This window comes from Triticum urartu, chromosome 5 (assembly GCF_003073215.2).
Source record: "Triticum urartu cultivar G1812 chromosome 5, Tu2.1, whole genome shotgun sequence".
Taxonomy (NCBI): Eukaryota; Viridiplantae; Streptophyta; class Magnoliopsida; order Poales; family Poaceae; genus Triticum; species Triticum urartu.
In genome coordinates, this window is record NC_053026.1 from 503,422,304 (window position 1) to 503,434,636 (window position 12,333).

At 48.7% G+C, this 12,333-nt stretch overlaps 2 protein-coding genes across 2 annotated transcripts; one reads left to right on the forward strand and one right to left on the reverse strand.

The window, feature by feature from the left end:
• Positions 1-5,600: 5,600 nt before the first annotated feature.
• LOC125556465 (defensin-like protein 2) lies at positions 5,601-6,265 on the reverse strand. Its single transcript, XM_048719195.1, has 2 exons — positions 6,109-6,265; positions 5,601-5,989 (listed from the first exon to the last, which is right to left on the reverse strand). The coding sequence occupies exons 1-2, from the start codon at positions 6,167-6,169 to the stop codon at positions 5,817-5,819; spliced, it is 234 nt and encodes a 77-aa protein (XP_048575152.1). The 5' UTR covers positions 6,170-6,265; the 3' UTR covers positions 5,601-5,816.
• A 1,400-nt stretch (positions 6,266-7,665) lies between these two features.
• On the forward strand, positions 7,666-8,340 carry LOC125556466 (defensin-like protein 1). The gene is made up of 2 exons (XM_048719196.1): positions 7,666-7,826; positions 7,925-8,340. The coding sequence occupies exons 1-2, from the start codon at positions 7,763-7,765 to the stop codon at positions 8,104-8,106; spliced, it is 246 nt and encodes an 81-aa protein (XP_048575153.1). The 5' UTR covers positions 7,666-7,762; the 3' UTR covers positions 8,107-8,340.
• The last annotated feature ends 3,993 nt before the right edge of the window (positions 8,341-12,333 follow it).

Genomic DNA, 12,333 nt, shown 5'->3' on the forward strand with positions numbered 1-12,333 from the left:
TTCAGATCACACAGACACGAAGACTTAAGTGATGCCTAATTTACTCTGGCTCTGGGTGGCTAGGGCTTTTCTCCTCACTAGGAATTTTTCTCTCAAAGGCTTCGAGGTGGGTTGCTCTCAAACGACAAAAGCCGTGCACTGAAATCTAAGCAGCCAACCGTTTATGGTTGTGGGGGGTGGACTATTTATAGCCACTTGGCAACCCGACCTGATCTGTCCGAAATGACCCTGGGTCACTAAGGAACTGACACGTGTACCAACGGTCGAATTTTGAACTCACACGGCAACTTTACTTGGGCTACAAGTAAAGCTGACTTGTCTGACTCTGGACAAGATTTTCTCTCAAAGTCTTCGCTCGAAGACATAGGATTTGAATTAGGCATCACTTCAGTCATTCTGACTGGTTCTCTTGGACCCCACTTAACAGTACGGTGATTCCTATGACACAACATAAATGAAATAAAACTACGAAGGATCTAAGTCTTCGAGTTCCATAAGCTTCATAGGGAGTCTTCTCATGTCATTGTCTTCAATATGAATATCTTCATAAACCACCATTGTCTTCAATGTCTTCGTACATTTTTAGGGGTCATCTCTGGTAATAAAACCGAATCAATGAGGGACTTCTACCTGTGTTTTCCTGCAATTCTCACAAACACGTTAGTCCCTCAACTAGGTTTGTCGTCAATACTCCAAAACCAACTAGGGGTGGCACTAGATGCACTTACAGTTGTGCATGGTGAAGGAGTTCAAATTGTACATGAACCTGATGAAGCTGTACAGGGAGTAGTTGGTGCATTGAAAATAAAGAGAGCCTCCCACTCTCGCCCTAGGAAGAAGAAAAATCTCCTCCCTGTTTTTCATGAAGATGAGTTGGAATTAGCTGAATCTTCTTCTGAGTCAGAAGATGATGACATGGATTCACTGTCTGGTTTATCCAATGATAGTGATTTTGAATAATTTCTATGTTGCTGCTATGTTGCATTGTTGCCCTGTTGGCTAGTTCATCTTCAAACTTCTATGTTGTATTATTGTTGTCCTGTTGGCTATTGTTGTTGCCCTTCTAGACTTTTGGACAAGTACTTATGTGTGGCCCTACGAACTGTTGTATTTCTATGTTTCTCCATCTAGTTCATTTTCAAACTGTTATGTTGTGTGGCTCTATGGATTGTTGTATTGCTATGTTTCTCCATCTAGTTCATTTTAAAACTGCTATATAGTATTACTACAAATTTTAGATGTTGAAACTCTTATTTTTGGGATATATTTGGCATTTTTTTCCAAAACGCTATTTTGAATATAGCACGCTATAACTTGTATAGCATTTTAAGAAGGGCCTAGCTATTTTAGATGCAGGCAATTTTTTTCATTTGGTTCTGGACTCTACGGCGGCTGGAATTGATTTTCATTGACCCCCCTAGGGTTTCTAAAATATTGGGGTATTTATAGAGCAAAGAGGCAGTTCAGGGGGCACCCGAGGTGGGAACAACCCACCAGGGCGTGCCTGGGCCTCCTGGCACGCCCTGGTGGGTTGTGCTCCCCTCGGAGCACCCCCAGACGCAGCCTTGACCCATTGTGTGTCTTCTGATCCATAAAAATTCTTCGTGAAGTTTTGTTGCATTTGGACTCCGTTTGGTATTGATTTCCTGTGATGTAAAAACATGCAGAAAACAGCAACTGGCACTTGGCACTATGTCAATTAGTTAGTATCAAAAAATGATATAAAATGATTATAAAACATACAAGATTGATAATATAACAGCATGGAACAATAACAAATTATAGATACGTTGGAGACGTATCAGCACGCTCGCCCGTTGGCCCGCTCGCTGCCCCGCCCTCTTCGCCCGCCCGCACTCCCATGGGCCCAGACCAGGCCTTGTTGCCTGCTTCGGGATCCCTCCGGATCGCATCTCCCTCGGGATCCTCCGCGGTCTCCACTTCCCCGTCCACGTCTCCCGTGCTGCCACATCGCCACTTGTTCCCCCCGACCGAGGATCCCCCGTTCCCGCCTCGTGCAGTCCCTATCTCCCCTCGCCAAAATCCACGTCGCATGATTACCCATGGGAAATAGGGTTTTGCCATGCCCAAGCGCGACTTCGACTTGTCCATCACCAATTCACGCTCCCCACCCCCTCCTCATACCGTGCCATCCTCAAAGACCCCAATTGGCATAATGTGAGAATTGACGAGTATAATGCACTAATACAGAATGACACTTGGTCTTTGGTGCCTTGTCCTGCAGGTGTTAATGTGGTGACGGGCAAGTTGCTCTTCCGGCATAAGCTTCATCCCGATGGCTCCTTGGCGCGCTACAAGGCATGATGGGTGGTTCGTGGCTTCACCCAGCAGGCCGGGGTTGACTACGGGGAGACCTTTAGCCCCGTTGTTAAACCCGCTATGATTCGTGTCATCCTCAGCCTCGCTACGGCCAACGGGTGGCCGATCTGGCAAATGGACGTTAAAAATGCTTTCCTCCTTGGTGATCTTGCCGAGATAGTCTATTGTCAACAACCCTCCGGTTTTGTGGATTCCGCTCACCCCACACATGTTTGTCGCCTCAACAAATCCTTATATGGCCTCAAGCAGGCGCCTCAGATGTGGTTCCTTCGTTTCACCCGCTTCCTCCACACACTTGGTTTTGTCTCGTTTCGGTGCGACACCTCCCTTTTCATCCTATGTCGCGGGCCTTCATGGCGTATCTGTTGCTCTATGTCGATGACATCATTCTCACCGCTAGCACCGCCTCTCTTCTTAACTCACTTGTGTCATCCCTCACCCGTGAGTTTTTCATGAGTGACCTCGGCGACATTCATCATTTCTTCGGCATCAACGTTCATCGCAATGCTTCCGGGATCTTCTTGTCTCAGGAGCAGTACACTTTGGAGGTGTTGGACCGAGCCAACATGCTTAACTGCCACCCCATTTCCATAGCCATCGATACTCGCTGCAAGTTGTCCAGTTCCGGTGGCACGCCCTTCTCCGATCCCTCTAAGTATCGCAGCATCGTCGAAGCACTTTAGTATCTTACTCTTACACGACCGGACCTCACTTACGCCGTGCAGCATTTGCTTGTTCATGCATGCACCTCTTGACTCCCACTTTCAGTTGGTCAAGAGGGTCTTGCACTACCTATGCGGCACCACTCACTATGGCCTTTAGCTATATCGCTCCTTGCCATATGATCTTATTTCTTATAGCGATGCTGATTGGGCCGACTGCCCGACACTCGCAAGTCTACCCCCGGCTTCTGCGTCTTTCTCGGCTCTCCACATGATCTTGTTTATTATAGCGATGCTGATTGGGTCGGCTGCCCCGACACTCGCAAGTCTACCTCCGGCTTCTGCGTCTTTCTCGGCTCCAACCTGGTCTCCTGGTCATCCAAGAGACATCAGACAGTCTCTCGTTCCAATGCCGAGGTGGAGTATTGTGCTGTGCCCAACGTTGTTGCCAAGTCCGGTTGCCTACGTCAGCTCCTTGCCGAGCTTCATCGCCCCCCACGTCGAGCGATCATTGTCGTCCAACCCGGTGCAACACCAATGGACGAAGCATGTGGAGATTGATCTTCATTTTGTTCGCGACCTTGTTCGTGACCGCGTGGCCCTCGGTGAAGCCAAAGTTCTTCACGTCCCTACAACCTCACAGTTTGCGGACATCTTTACCAAGAGGCTCCCGTCGTCGGTGTTTTGTGAGTTTAAAACCAGTCTGAATGTCCTTCCTTTTTTTGCGAATAAGTCTGAATGTCCTTCCTAATGACGTTCGGACTTGGGGGGGCACTAATAGAAAACGGAGATTTAAAACCGGTTTGTAAGGGCCTTTAGTGCCGGTTATGGAACCGGCACTAAAGTGTGGGCACTAAAGCCCCCCCCCCCTTTAGTACCGGTTCGGCACGAACCGGCGCTAAAGTGCCACCACGTGGCGTGAGCTCACGCCCTGGTATGGGGACCTTTAGTACCGGTTGGTGTTACCAACCGGTACTAAAGGTTTTTTCTAAAATTTTTTTTGAAAATTTTGGAAAAAAGTTTTGATTTTTTTATTTTTTATTTTTCTGAATTATTTGATGATTTAGTCTCTAATCACCTCTCTTAACTACTCAAGTGTGGATCACTCATTCCAAATCATCTAACTTTCCGACCAGTCACCCATCACTACTCCAGCCCGAGCACGCTTAACTTTCGGGTTCTATTCTCCTTCGTTTCCAAGTCTGCACTTGTTGTTTTCCTGACAATAGTAAGATGTTAATCCTATTAACCCTCAGGAGTTTAGCTTGAGCATGAAGTCAAACATTTCACCGTTTGAGTTTGAAACTATTATTTAAAAAAACAGTAATTATTTAGTAACGCTAATATTTCTTGAATAAGTTTGACCATAGTTTGACCACAGTTTGACCATAGTTTGACGAGATTTGACCAAAATTCAAAAAATTAAAATAATTATTTAGTAACATTAATATTCTTGAATAATTATGTAGTAACAATAATACTTCTTGAATAAGTAGTTTGACCAGATTTAACCAAATTTTTTTTAAAAAACTAAAATTTGACCATATTTTTTTTCCTTTTGAAATTTGAGGATTCTAAAAAATTCCAAACAGGCCGTAGGCGGTCTTCATTGGATGCAGATTTTCGTGCTGAATTTTTTGATATATTATATGTTTTTTCCGACATCGTATGCAAAAGTTATAGTCGTTTTACATTTTCCCTACACCTTTTACAAAACATGTCCAAATTTAAGTTTTCAAATTTTCCTAACTAGTAGATGTAGTAATATAACTACCTCTCCAAGGATTTTATTTTTTGAAGTTTTTATATTTTTTTTTGATTTTTCAAAACTGAAATGATATAGGGGGGTAGAGTTTGAAAATTGTCCTATAGTGTCGGTTTGTGTCTTCAACCGGGACTATAAGTTAAGACTCTATAATGCCGGTTGATGACGCAAAACCGGTACTATAGGTTAGACCTTTAGTACCGGTTTGTGTCACAAACTGTTACTAAAGGGGTTCGTGGGGCCTGGCCTGACGCCAGCCTGCCACCACCCCTTTAGTACCGGTCCGTGACACGAACCGGTATTAAAGGTTCATTACGAACCGTCACTAATGCATAGCCATTCGAACCGACACTATTGATCACATTAGCCGGTTTTTTTCGAACCGACACTATTGATCACATTAGTACCGGTTCCTTTTTTTACTAGGGGGGGGGGGGTGTTTGAGTGTATCATTATCATGTATATGTGTATGAGTAGACCTAGTCCTCTCCACGATCATGTAGGGATCGGAGGTTGCCTTCTCTGTATATGTATCTTCCTTCTGTGAGTAACACAGTGCACACAGGGTCACACCATTCTTCTATATATATAGTTTAGTTGAACGTTGCATGCGCCGGGGACGTATAGGGTGCCGGCCGGGTTTGTAACTCCGACTGTAGATTGTGACCTGTGAGCGTTTTCTTCTGCGTTTCTAGAAGAACATCCCACGAGGTGTTATCCAACATGGTAGCCTGCCATGGGGAGCCCTCGATCAACGTGGCCAACAAACATAGGCAAAATACCGAGACGACCGGACGATCACATTTTTTGCAAAGTTACGGTAACAAGGAACGGAACATGAACCGTACGTTTTTATTCTTATTATTATTCTCTCGCATGCATCGATCGAGATGCAGCAGCTGGCTAGTGGTGATACGGATATACATACGACATACGTACGTAGAAGGCGGCACACACACACACATTCAAGTAGGTACACAGACGTATGATTCCATGGGCTAGCTAGCTGACGTACGGCGAGGGCCAGCTAGCCGTAGCACATATTATGATCAGCACTGCCTGATGCACTTGCACCGGCGGAAGGGTCCGTCGCAGTTGCCGCCGCCCCAGCCTTCCTGCAGGCAGACCTGCGCGCAGTTCTTATCGGACACGCACGGCCCTTTGAACCCCGCGCTGCGCTGCCGGCAGACCTTCGCCTCCGCCCCCGGCACCGCCGCCTCCTCTGCATCCATTCATGTTCGCCACACGTCAACATGCATGTATAATGACATAACATATGTGCGTACTATCCAACTGAATATCTGATGAAAATGTCCACGGAGCAAAATAATACACACTTACGTGCGATGAGGAGGAGAAGCAGGACCAAAGCCACCTGCGTCGCCACCTTCTTGGTCCACATGGTGAGCGGCCGGGCTGGGAGCGACCTAAACTCTCTGCTTGCGCTACGTACTGGCTTTGTTACTACCGGTGGAGTTGTGTGCTGTGGGTGGCTATAACGCTCATTGGTGATAGCATTATATAACATGAGCTCGGAGCCGGTCGGGTCCGTTGTGCATGGACTCGAAGCAGCATGCATGCATCGTGGCGTGGGCGCGCGCAATGACTGGCCGCGTGGCGTGCCGCATGATGGATCGCGTTCACGTGGCGGGCTCGGTGCATGCGGCGCCCACGTATTTGCCCACGAGATGGTGGTCGCTTTTGGCTGCAGCGGTGCATGCATGCCAGATTGCCAGGGCACGGGAGAGCGCGCAGGGTAGTCGGCACGTAGGTAAGTACCCACGAGAGGACGGTGGTCGCTTTTGGCTGCAGCGGTGCGTGCATGTCAGATTGCCAGGGCACCAGAGAGCGCGCAGGGTAGTCGGCAAGTAGGTAGGTACCTACGAGACAGTGGTCGCTTTTGGCTGCAGCGGTGCATGCATACCAGATTACCAGGGCACGGGAGAGCGCGCAGGGTAGTCGGCACGTAGGTAGGTACCCACGAGACGGTGGTCGCAGGGTAGTCGGCACGTAGGTAGGTACCCACGAGAAGGTGGTCGCAGGGTAGTCGGCGTGTAGAGCCAGATTGCCCTGGCACGAGAGAGTGCGCAGGGTAGTCGGCGGGTAGAGCCAGATTGCGAGGGCACCAGAGAGCGCGCAGGGTAGTCGGCGGGTAGGTAGGGCCGCCGAGGCAGTAGATCGGCGAGCCATCTTGGGCTCGTGGCTCCTCTACAGGCGGCGTGGGCTTGAATGCAGGACAGCACGCGGCGAGCTTTGCCCTGCCGCCCGCCGGTGGGACCACGGATCAGTCGGCCGATGCGTCACGGTGGGGGTCTAGTGCAGGCAGTGGTGTAGACGATGGAAGATCGTCTCGGCCTCTTGGGCCAGTATCTCAATCAAATGGCTTGCATTTTCATGTACAAACGCATGTAATTTCGTTCACTGCTTACCTTATTATCAGATTTTGAAGAGAGATTGCTTTTGCCGGAGATTACTAGGGAACGGGAGGAATACGAATGCATCGCTCCTGCCAAGTTTTTGTCTGGCTTCAATGCGGGATAGGTGTTTGGGACTTGAACGGCGAGCGGCGCAGCCTTGCGAGACCTCTTTTTTGCGACCAGGCTTGCACTTGAGAGTTTTGAGACCATTGATCCTCCTAGTCCAACGCCCTTCGTCACCAGGGAAGTTTGGTTCGAATTCTTTCGAACCAGAGTCCAGAGGTGCGACTCCTCTCACCCACAGCAGCATCCAGACGCACGCTGAGTTGGAACAAGGAGCTGAACCACTCGGCCTTCCAGCCCGACGGGTGGCACGCTACATGCAGCCCGCCTGCCACGAATACACCTGCATGCATGCACGGCAGCCCGCTCCTCCGGCCCAAGCTCCCTATAAGTAGAGAGCTTCTCTTCCTGGCAACAACAAACACGGTCGCCTGGATCAGAAGCCATAGCTTGTTTCACCTAAAGAGAGAAAAAAAGGCTTTGCTCCATCAACCTACCTACCCCCACGGAAGCAAATGGAGTTCAAGCCCAAGGCGACCGTGTGCGCGGTGATGCTGGTGCTGCTCCTGCTTTCATCCTGTGAGTAAGCCTGAGCGGCCGCTCGCCGACTTATTAATTTGCTGCTGCTTATGGTTATGGACTAACGCTTTGTGACCGGCCGGGACATTTTTTTTCAGACAGCGGCGGCGGTGGCATCGGCGTGGCGGAGGCGCGCATTTGCACGGGGAAGAGCCAGCACCACTCGTTCCCGTGCGTCTCGGACAAGAGCTGCACCAAGACGTGCCTCAGCGAGCACGGCGCAAAATGGACGGCCGGCTACTGCAAAATCAGCCGCTGCACCTGCCAGAGGGAGTGCTAGGGCAGACGCTCCGCGCGCGAGCTCCCCCACCCCCGCCCCGTCCATGGCGCCGTCTGTCAAACGAAGCCACCTATGTATCTTAAGTCTTAACTACCATGTACCCACTCGCCGCCTCTGTCAGGAGATGTAATAAAACGTGGCGCGGCGATCCGCCGGCGCGTCACCGCTGTACGTAGCATGATGCATGCCACGCGTTGCTTTTGGTGACAAAATAAATTGATTTATCCGTGGATATATGCAAGTCGTAAGATCTCTTGCGTGCTCGGCAGCATCGAAAAATATCTCCACGTAATTTCTCAAAATGGTACTCGCCGAGGCCAAACGTTAACAGCCGGCATGAAGGCGGCCAGAGCTAGCGGGACCCTTGGAGGCTGGCCTCCTCCCCTGCTTTCATGTTATTTCAAGTCACTTGTTCCGCACTCACACAATATGAAGTCAATTAATCACTCAACCAAAATAAAATATTCGATCCATCTTCAGGGTTAGAGCAACTTCAACGCGTCCTGTCTTTTTTTATTTGTTTGGATCTTATTTGGAACGACAGTGCGTCCAACATTCCGACCTGTATTACGCCGATTAGCCGCACTTTCTCAACAAATATACCATTATTTTGCATTATTTCACAAGCAAACATATAAAAAATCAACCAAATAAAACATATTTTCAAAATCAAATAAATTAAGCATAATTTTATAAACCGAATAAAAATTAAATTATCTCAAATACATGTGAAAACAAGATACATCTATTGGTTGTCAACATGAGCACACATATGCTTAAACCAACTTATTTTGCAGCTGCACGTATGTTTTCCAATCATACACATATGCTTAAATCAAATTATTTTGCAGCTGCATGTGTGTTTTCTAATCATGCATTTCATGATAAAATTAGATGTATTGTTAGAATGTTGCCGCTCTTTCATGCTTAGACACAATATTCTCACCTTAAAATTGAAATCCTTGATTATAGATAAGTTCCGGACGCTTGCCTTAGACGATCATATTATGCAAAATCACACAAGCAGTCATCATCATCTATAACTTCTTGGTGCTCCAAGTCTATTAGGATACCGAATGATTCTCCCATCAAGATTGCAAAACACCAAAGACACGCTCGACGTTCTTTCTAGCACTCTCTTGCTTTCTGGCAAAGCAAAAAATTTCCTCTTCTCTCCGACGAGATTGGGGATTGTCTTCGTAATAGTGGTTCACTGAGGAAAGATATCGTGACCTAGATAGTATTATTTGTCGTAGTTGTGGTCGTTCATGGTAACATTTATCGGCGGATTGTTGCCTTCGACAAGCCTTGCAAACATCGGCGAACGTTGAAGCACGTTCATATTATTGTGTAATCCAGTCATGCCGAAGAAAGAGTGCCAGATTCATAGATTTCATGAGGCCACGGCCTCAAGTATGACAGTGCAAGCCCTAATATGACCTGTATACTTCCCTTGCTAAGGAGAAGGGCACTTCTTCCACTCCCAGTGCATGCAGTTCATGCTGCCAAGCATCCCTGGAAAGCCCTGCTGGCATTCATTGCCTACAAGCGGGCTGTATCTTGAGGAGTCGGCTCTCTCAAGTATTTAGGGCCAAACACAGCAATCACATCCTTGCAGAACTTGTATATGGAGTCCAGGCATGTAGACTCGCTCATACGGACGTACTCATCAATGAGATTACCGGGCACTTCGTATGCAAGCATCCGGATAGCTACAGTGCATTTCTGATAAAATGAGAAGCCAATCTTTTCAAGGGCATTCTCTTTGCACTCGAAATAGTTATCGTCCAACCATCCCCTCTCTAATACGATGGAAAACATGCCTACTCATACGGAAACGTAGCCGGAATTTCTGATGGTTGAGCAACGAGTTGGTTGTGTCAAAGTAGTCCTTTCAAAAAAGAAAATGATCACTCTCTCGGTCATGATTCAACGCCGAAAGGCGCCCTAGGATCGAGCCACGGAACAACGGCCGCTGGCTATTAAGGTGGTGATGGACTAACTCGGCAGCCAAGATCTCCTCCTTGTTAAAATAAATCGGAGGCATACCGTCGATCATCCGAGGACCAAACAATCACACAAGCACGACACCGAGATTTGTTAGCGAGGTTCACCAATATGGCTACCGGGGTCTAACTACGGGCGCTCCTCCCCGTGACTCCGTCACAATACCGCACCCGGTTGCCCTGGACGCCGGCACACGGCGCCGGCTTCCCCTGCGTTCCGGTGCTATTATGTTGGCATAGATTACATCGTGTGTCTATACCCGCTATATATGAGAGGCCTAGGATACAAGTGTCCTACTAGGACATGACTCCATATCCTATGTAAACACAATACAACTACAAGTCCAACTGTAACCTACCTTATACACAATATTCGACACAATTCTAACAAACTCCACCTTGGCGAATATTCTTCACCACCTTGAATTCGTCAATGCGTCAAACTTCCATGTACATTGGACTTGAGCTTATCCCATGAGTACCGCTGCTACTCCAAAGACTCCATGTGACTCCACCTGCAACTTGTAGTCCCTTCTTTTCTTGACCACAGTCAACATTCGAGCAAAATTAAGTTCCTTATTACTCTAGTTTGCGCTCCAACTTCCAGAGTATCCATCCACGACATCACACACTGATCACTGACCTGCGTGAAAGTGAACAACTCACATATTGGATGTCACACGTAAGAGTTACCTGAACTCAACATCACCGCTTCTTTCTTAACCGCCTGTCTGAAAATCGAAGGAATTACACCATTGCTTGTAGTCATCCCGAGTCAAATTCGCAGTTGTCTCATCACATGTATGACCACCAGAGCCCTGGCCCGTCTCCATGCCCCGTGCTAACCGCACACCTCGCCGCTATTACCGCGTCGAACCTCCGCTGTCCCGGTCGAGTCTCAAGGATCGTGAACCCACACCACTCAACCCCCACTGCAGAGTACCACCGGTCATCACCGACCGATGACGAGTTTCACGCTTTCATCAGACCACTGGGCTCCAGTCCGAATTGCATGTCACTCGCTTTCCCGCTGAAATAGGCTTCGACTCTCTGATGTCTTACGTCGTAGCCCCTCAATCAACACCGAGTGAAGTCTTCCGTCAGACTCCAGCTCCACCTTCAACATGACTCCATGGTAGATGATCAGTCCACCCCTGCGCCTCATCGACTTCAAGCTCCATGTATACACCACCTTGAATCAATCCTGCGCCATAGTCTTGTCGAAGCCGCACAAGCCCTCGGGGCATGCGCCACGTGTTTCCACACCCAGAAGTCGGTCACCATCAGCATCACGCTCCCATGTCGTCCTTGCCGATCCCACCATCGTCTTCTGTACCAACCGACTCGCGTCGATCCGTCAGACTGACCAGTCCGACCCAGCCGAACTTGTCTGGCTACAACCATGCTCCACCTTGCACCATGACTGCTCGCACATCTGTGCATATCTTGGACGCCCTGTGTATGCATGATTCTGCCGCGACGCACTCCAGACTCCTCCAAGCCCATATGCCCGTCGCTGTCCTTGCTGCACACACACCCTGAAAAGCACTCACAACAAACTTGACCTAGCAAGGAAAACTTCCGTCCAAACAAAACACTAATTTTCCCTTTCCTTGTTCCTGTTTGCTTGTAGCCTCTCTTGTGTATGCATGAAGACTTTTTTTTGTCCAAACAAATCTCACGTAAGCTTGTTGGCGTGCTGCACATCGTATCTCCACGCGTAGACCACACTAGGCCTTGCCTGCACGCACCTGGGCAGCATCACCTCCACCTCACGGTTACACAAGGGCCTAGCCCATCAAGGAAGCACACGACCAACCACATGTGCCAGCCTGCCACGCCCTAGGCATGCCCACGAGCTGTGTTGGTTTCTGCTCCATGCGAACGCACGAGCACTCAGGTTGATCGGCGCCGCTTCATCGATCCACTGCTACACACACATCTCGCCGAAACCAAATCCGATCAGCAAGACCTCCAACATATTCGTCTGTGTCTGATTGCATCCAGCTGATATCGCTGAACCACACAAGTCTCGTCGAATCATGTACGACGCCGCTAGCCCTTCCAGCCGCACGCCTGCTTGGACTGCGTGACCGCGTCCTCCGTCCGGACCGCACTTGGCCCAGCTGCCAGCTGCGTTGCTGCAGGCCACGTCCTGACCTCGCCGACTCCGAGTATTTTTCAACTTGGCGTTGTTCACACGATAATGACGTCACGTCGT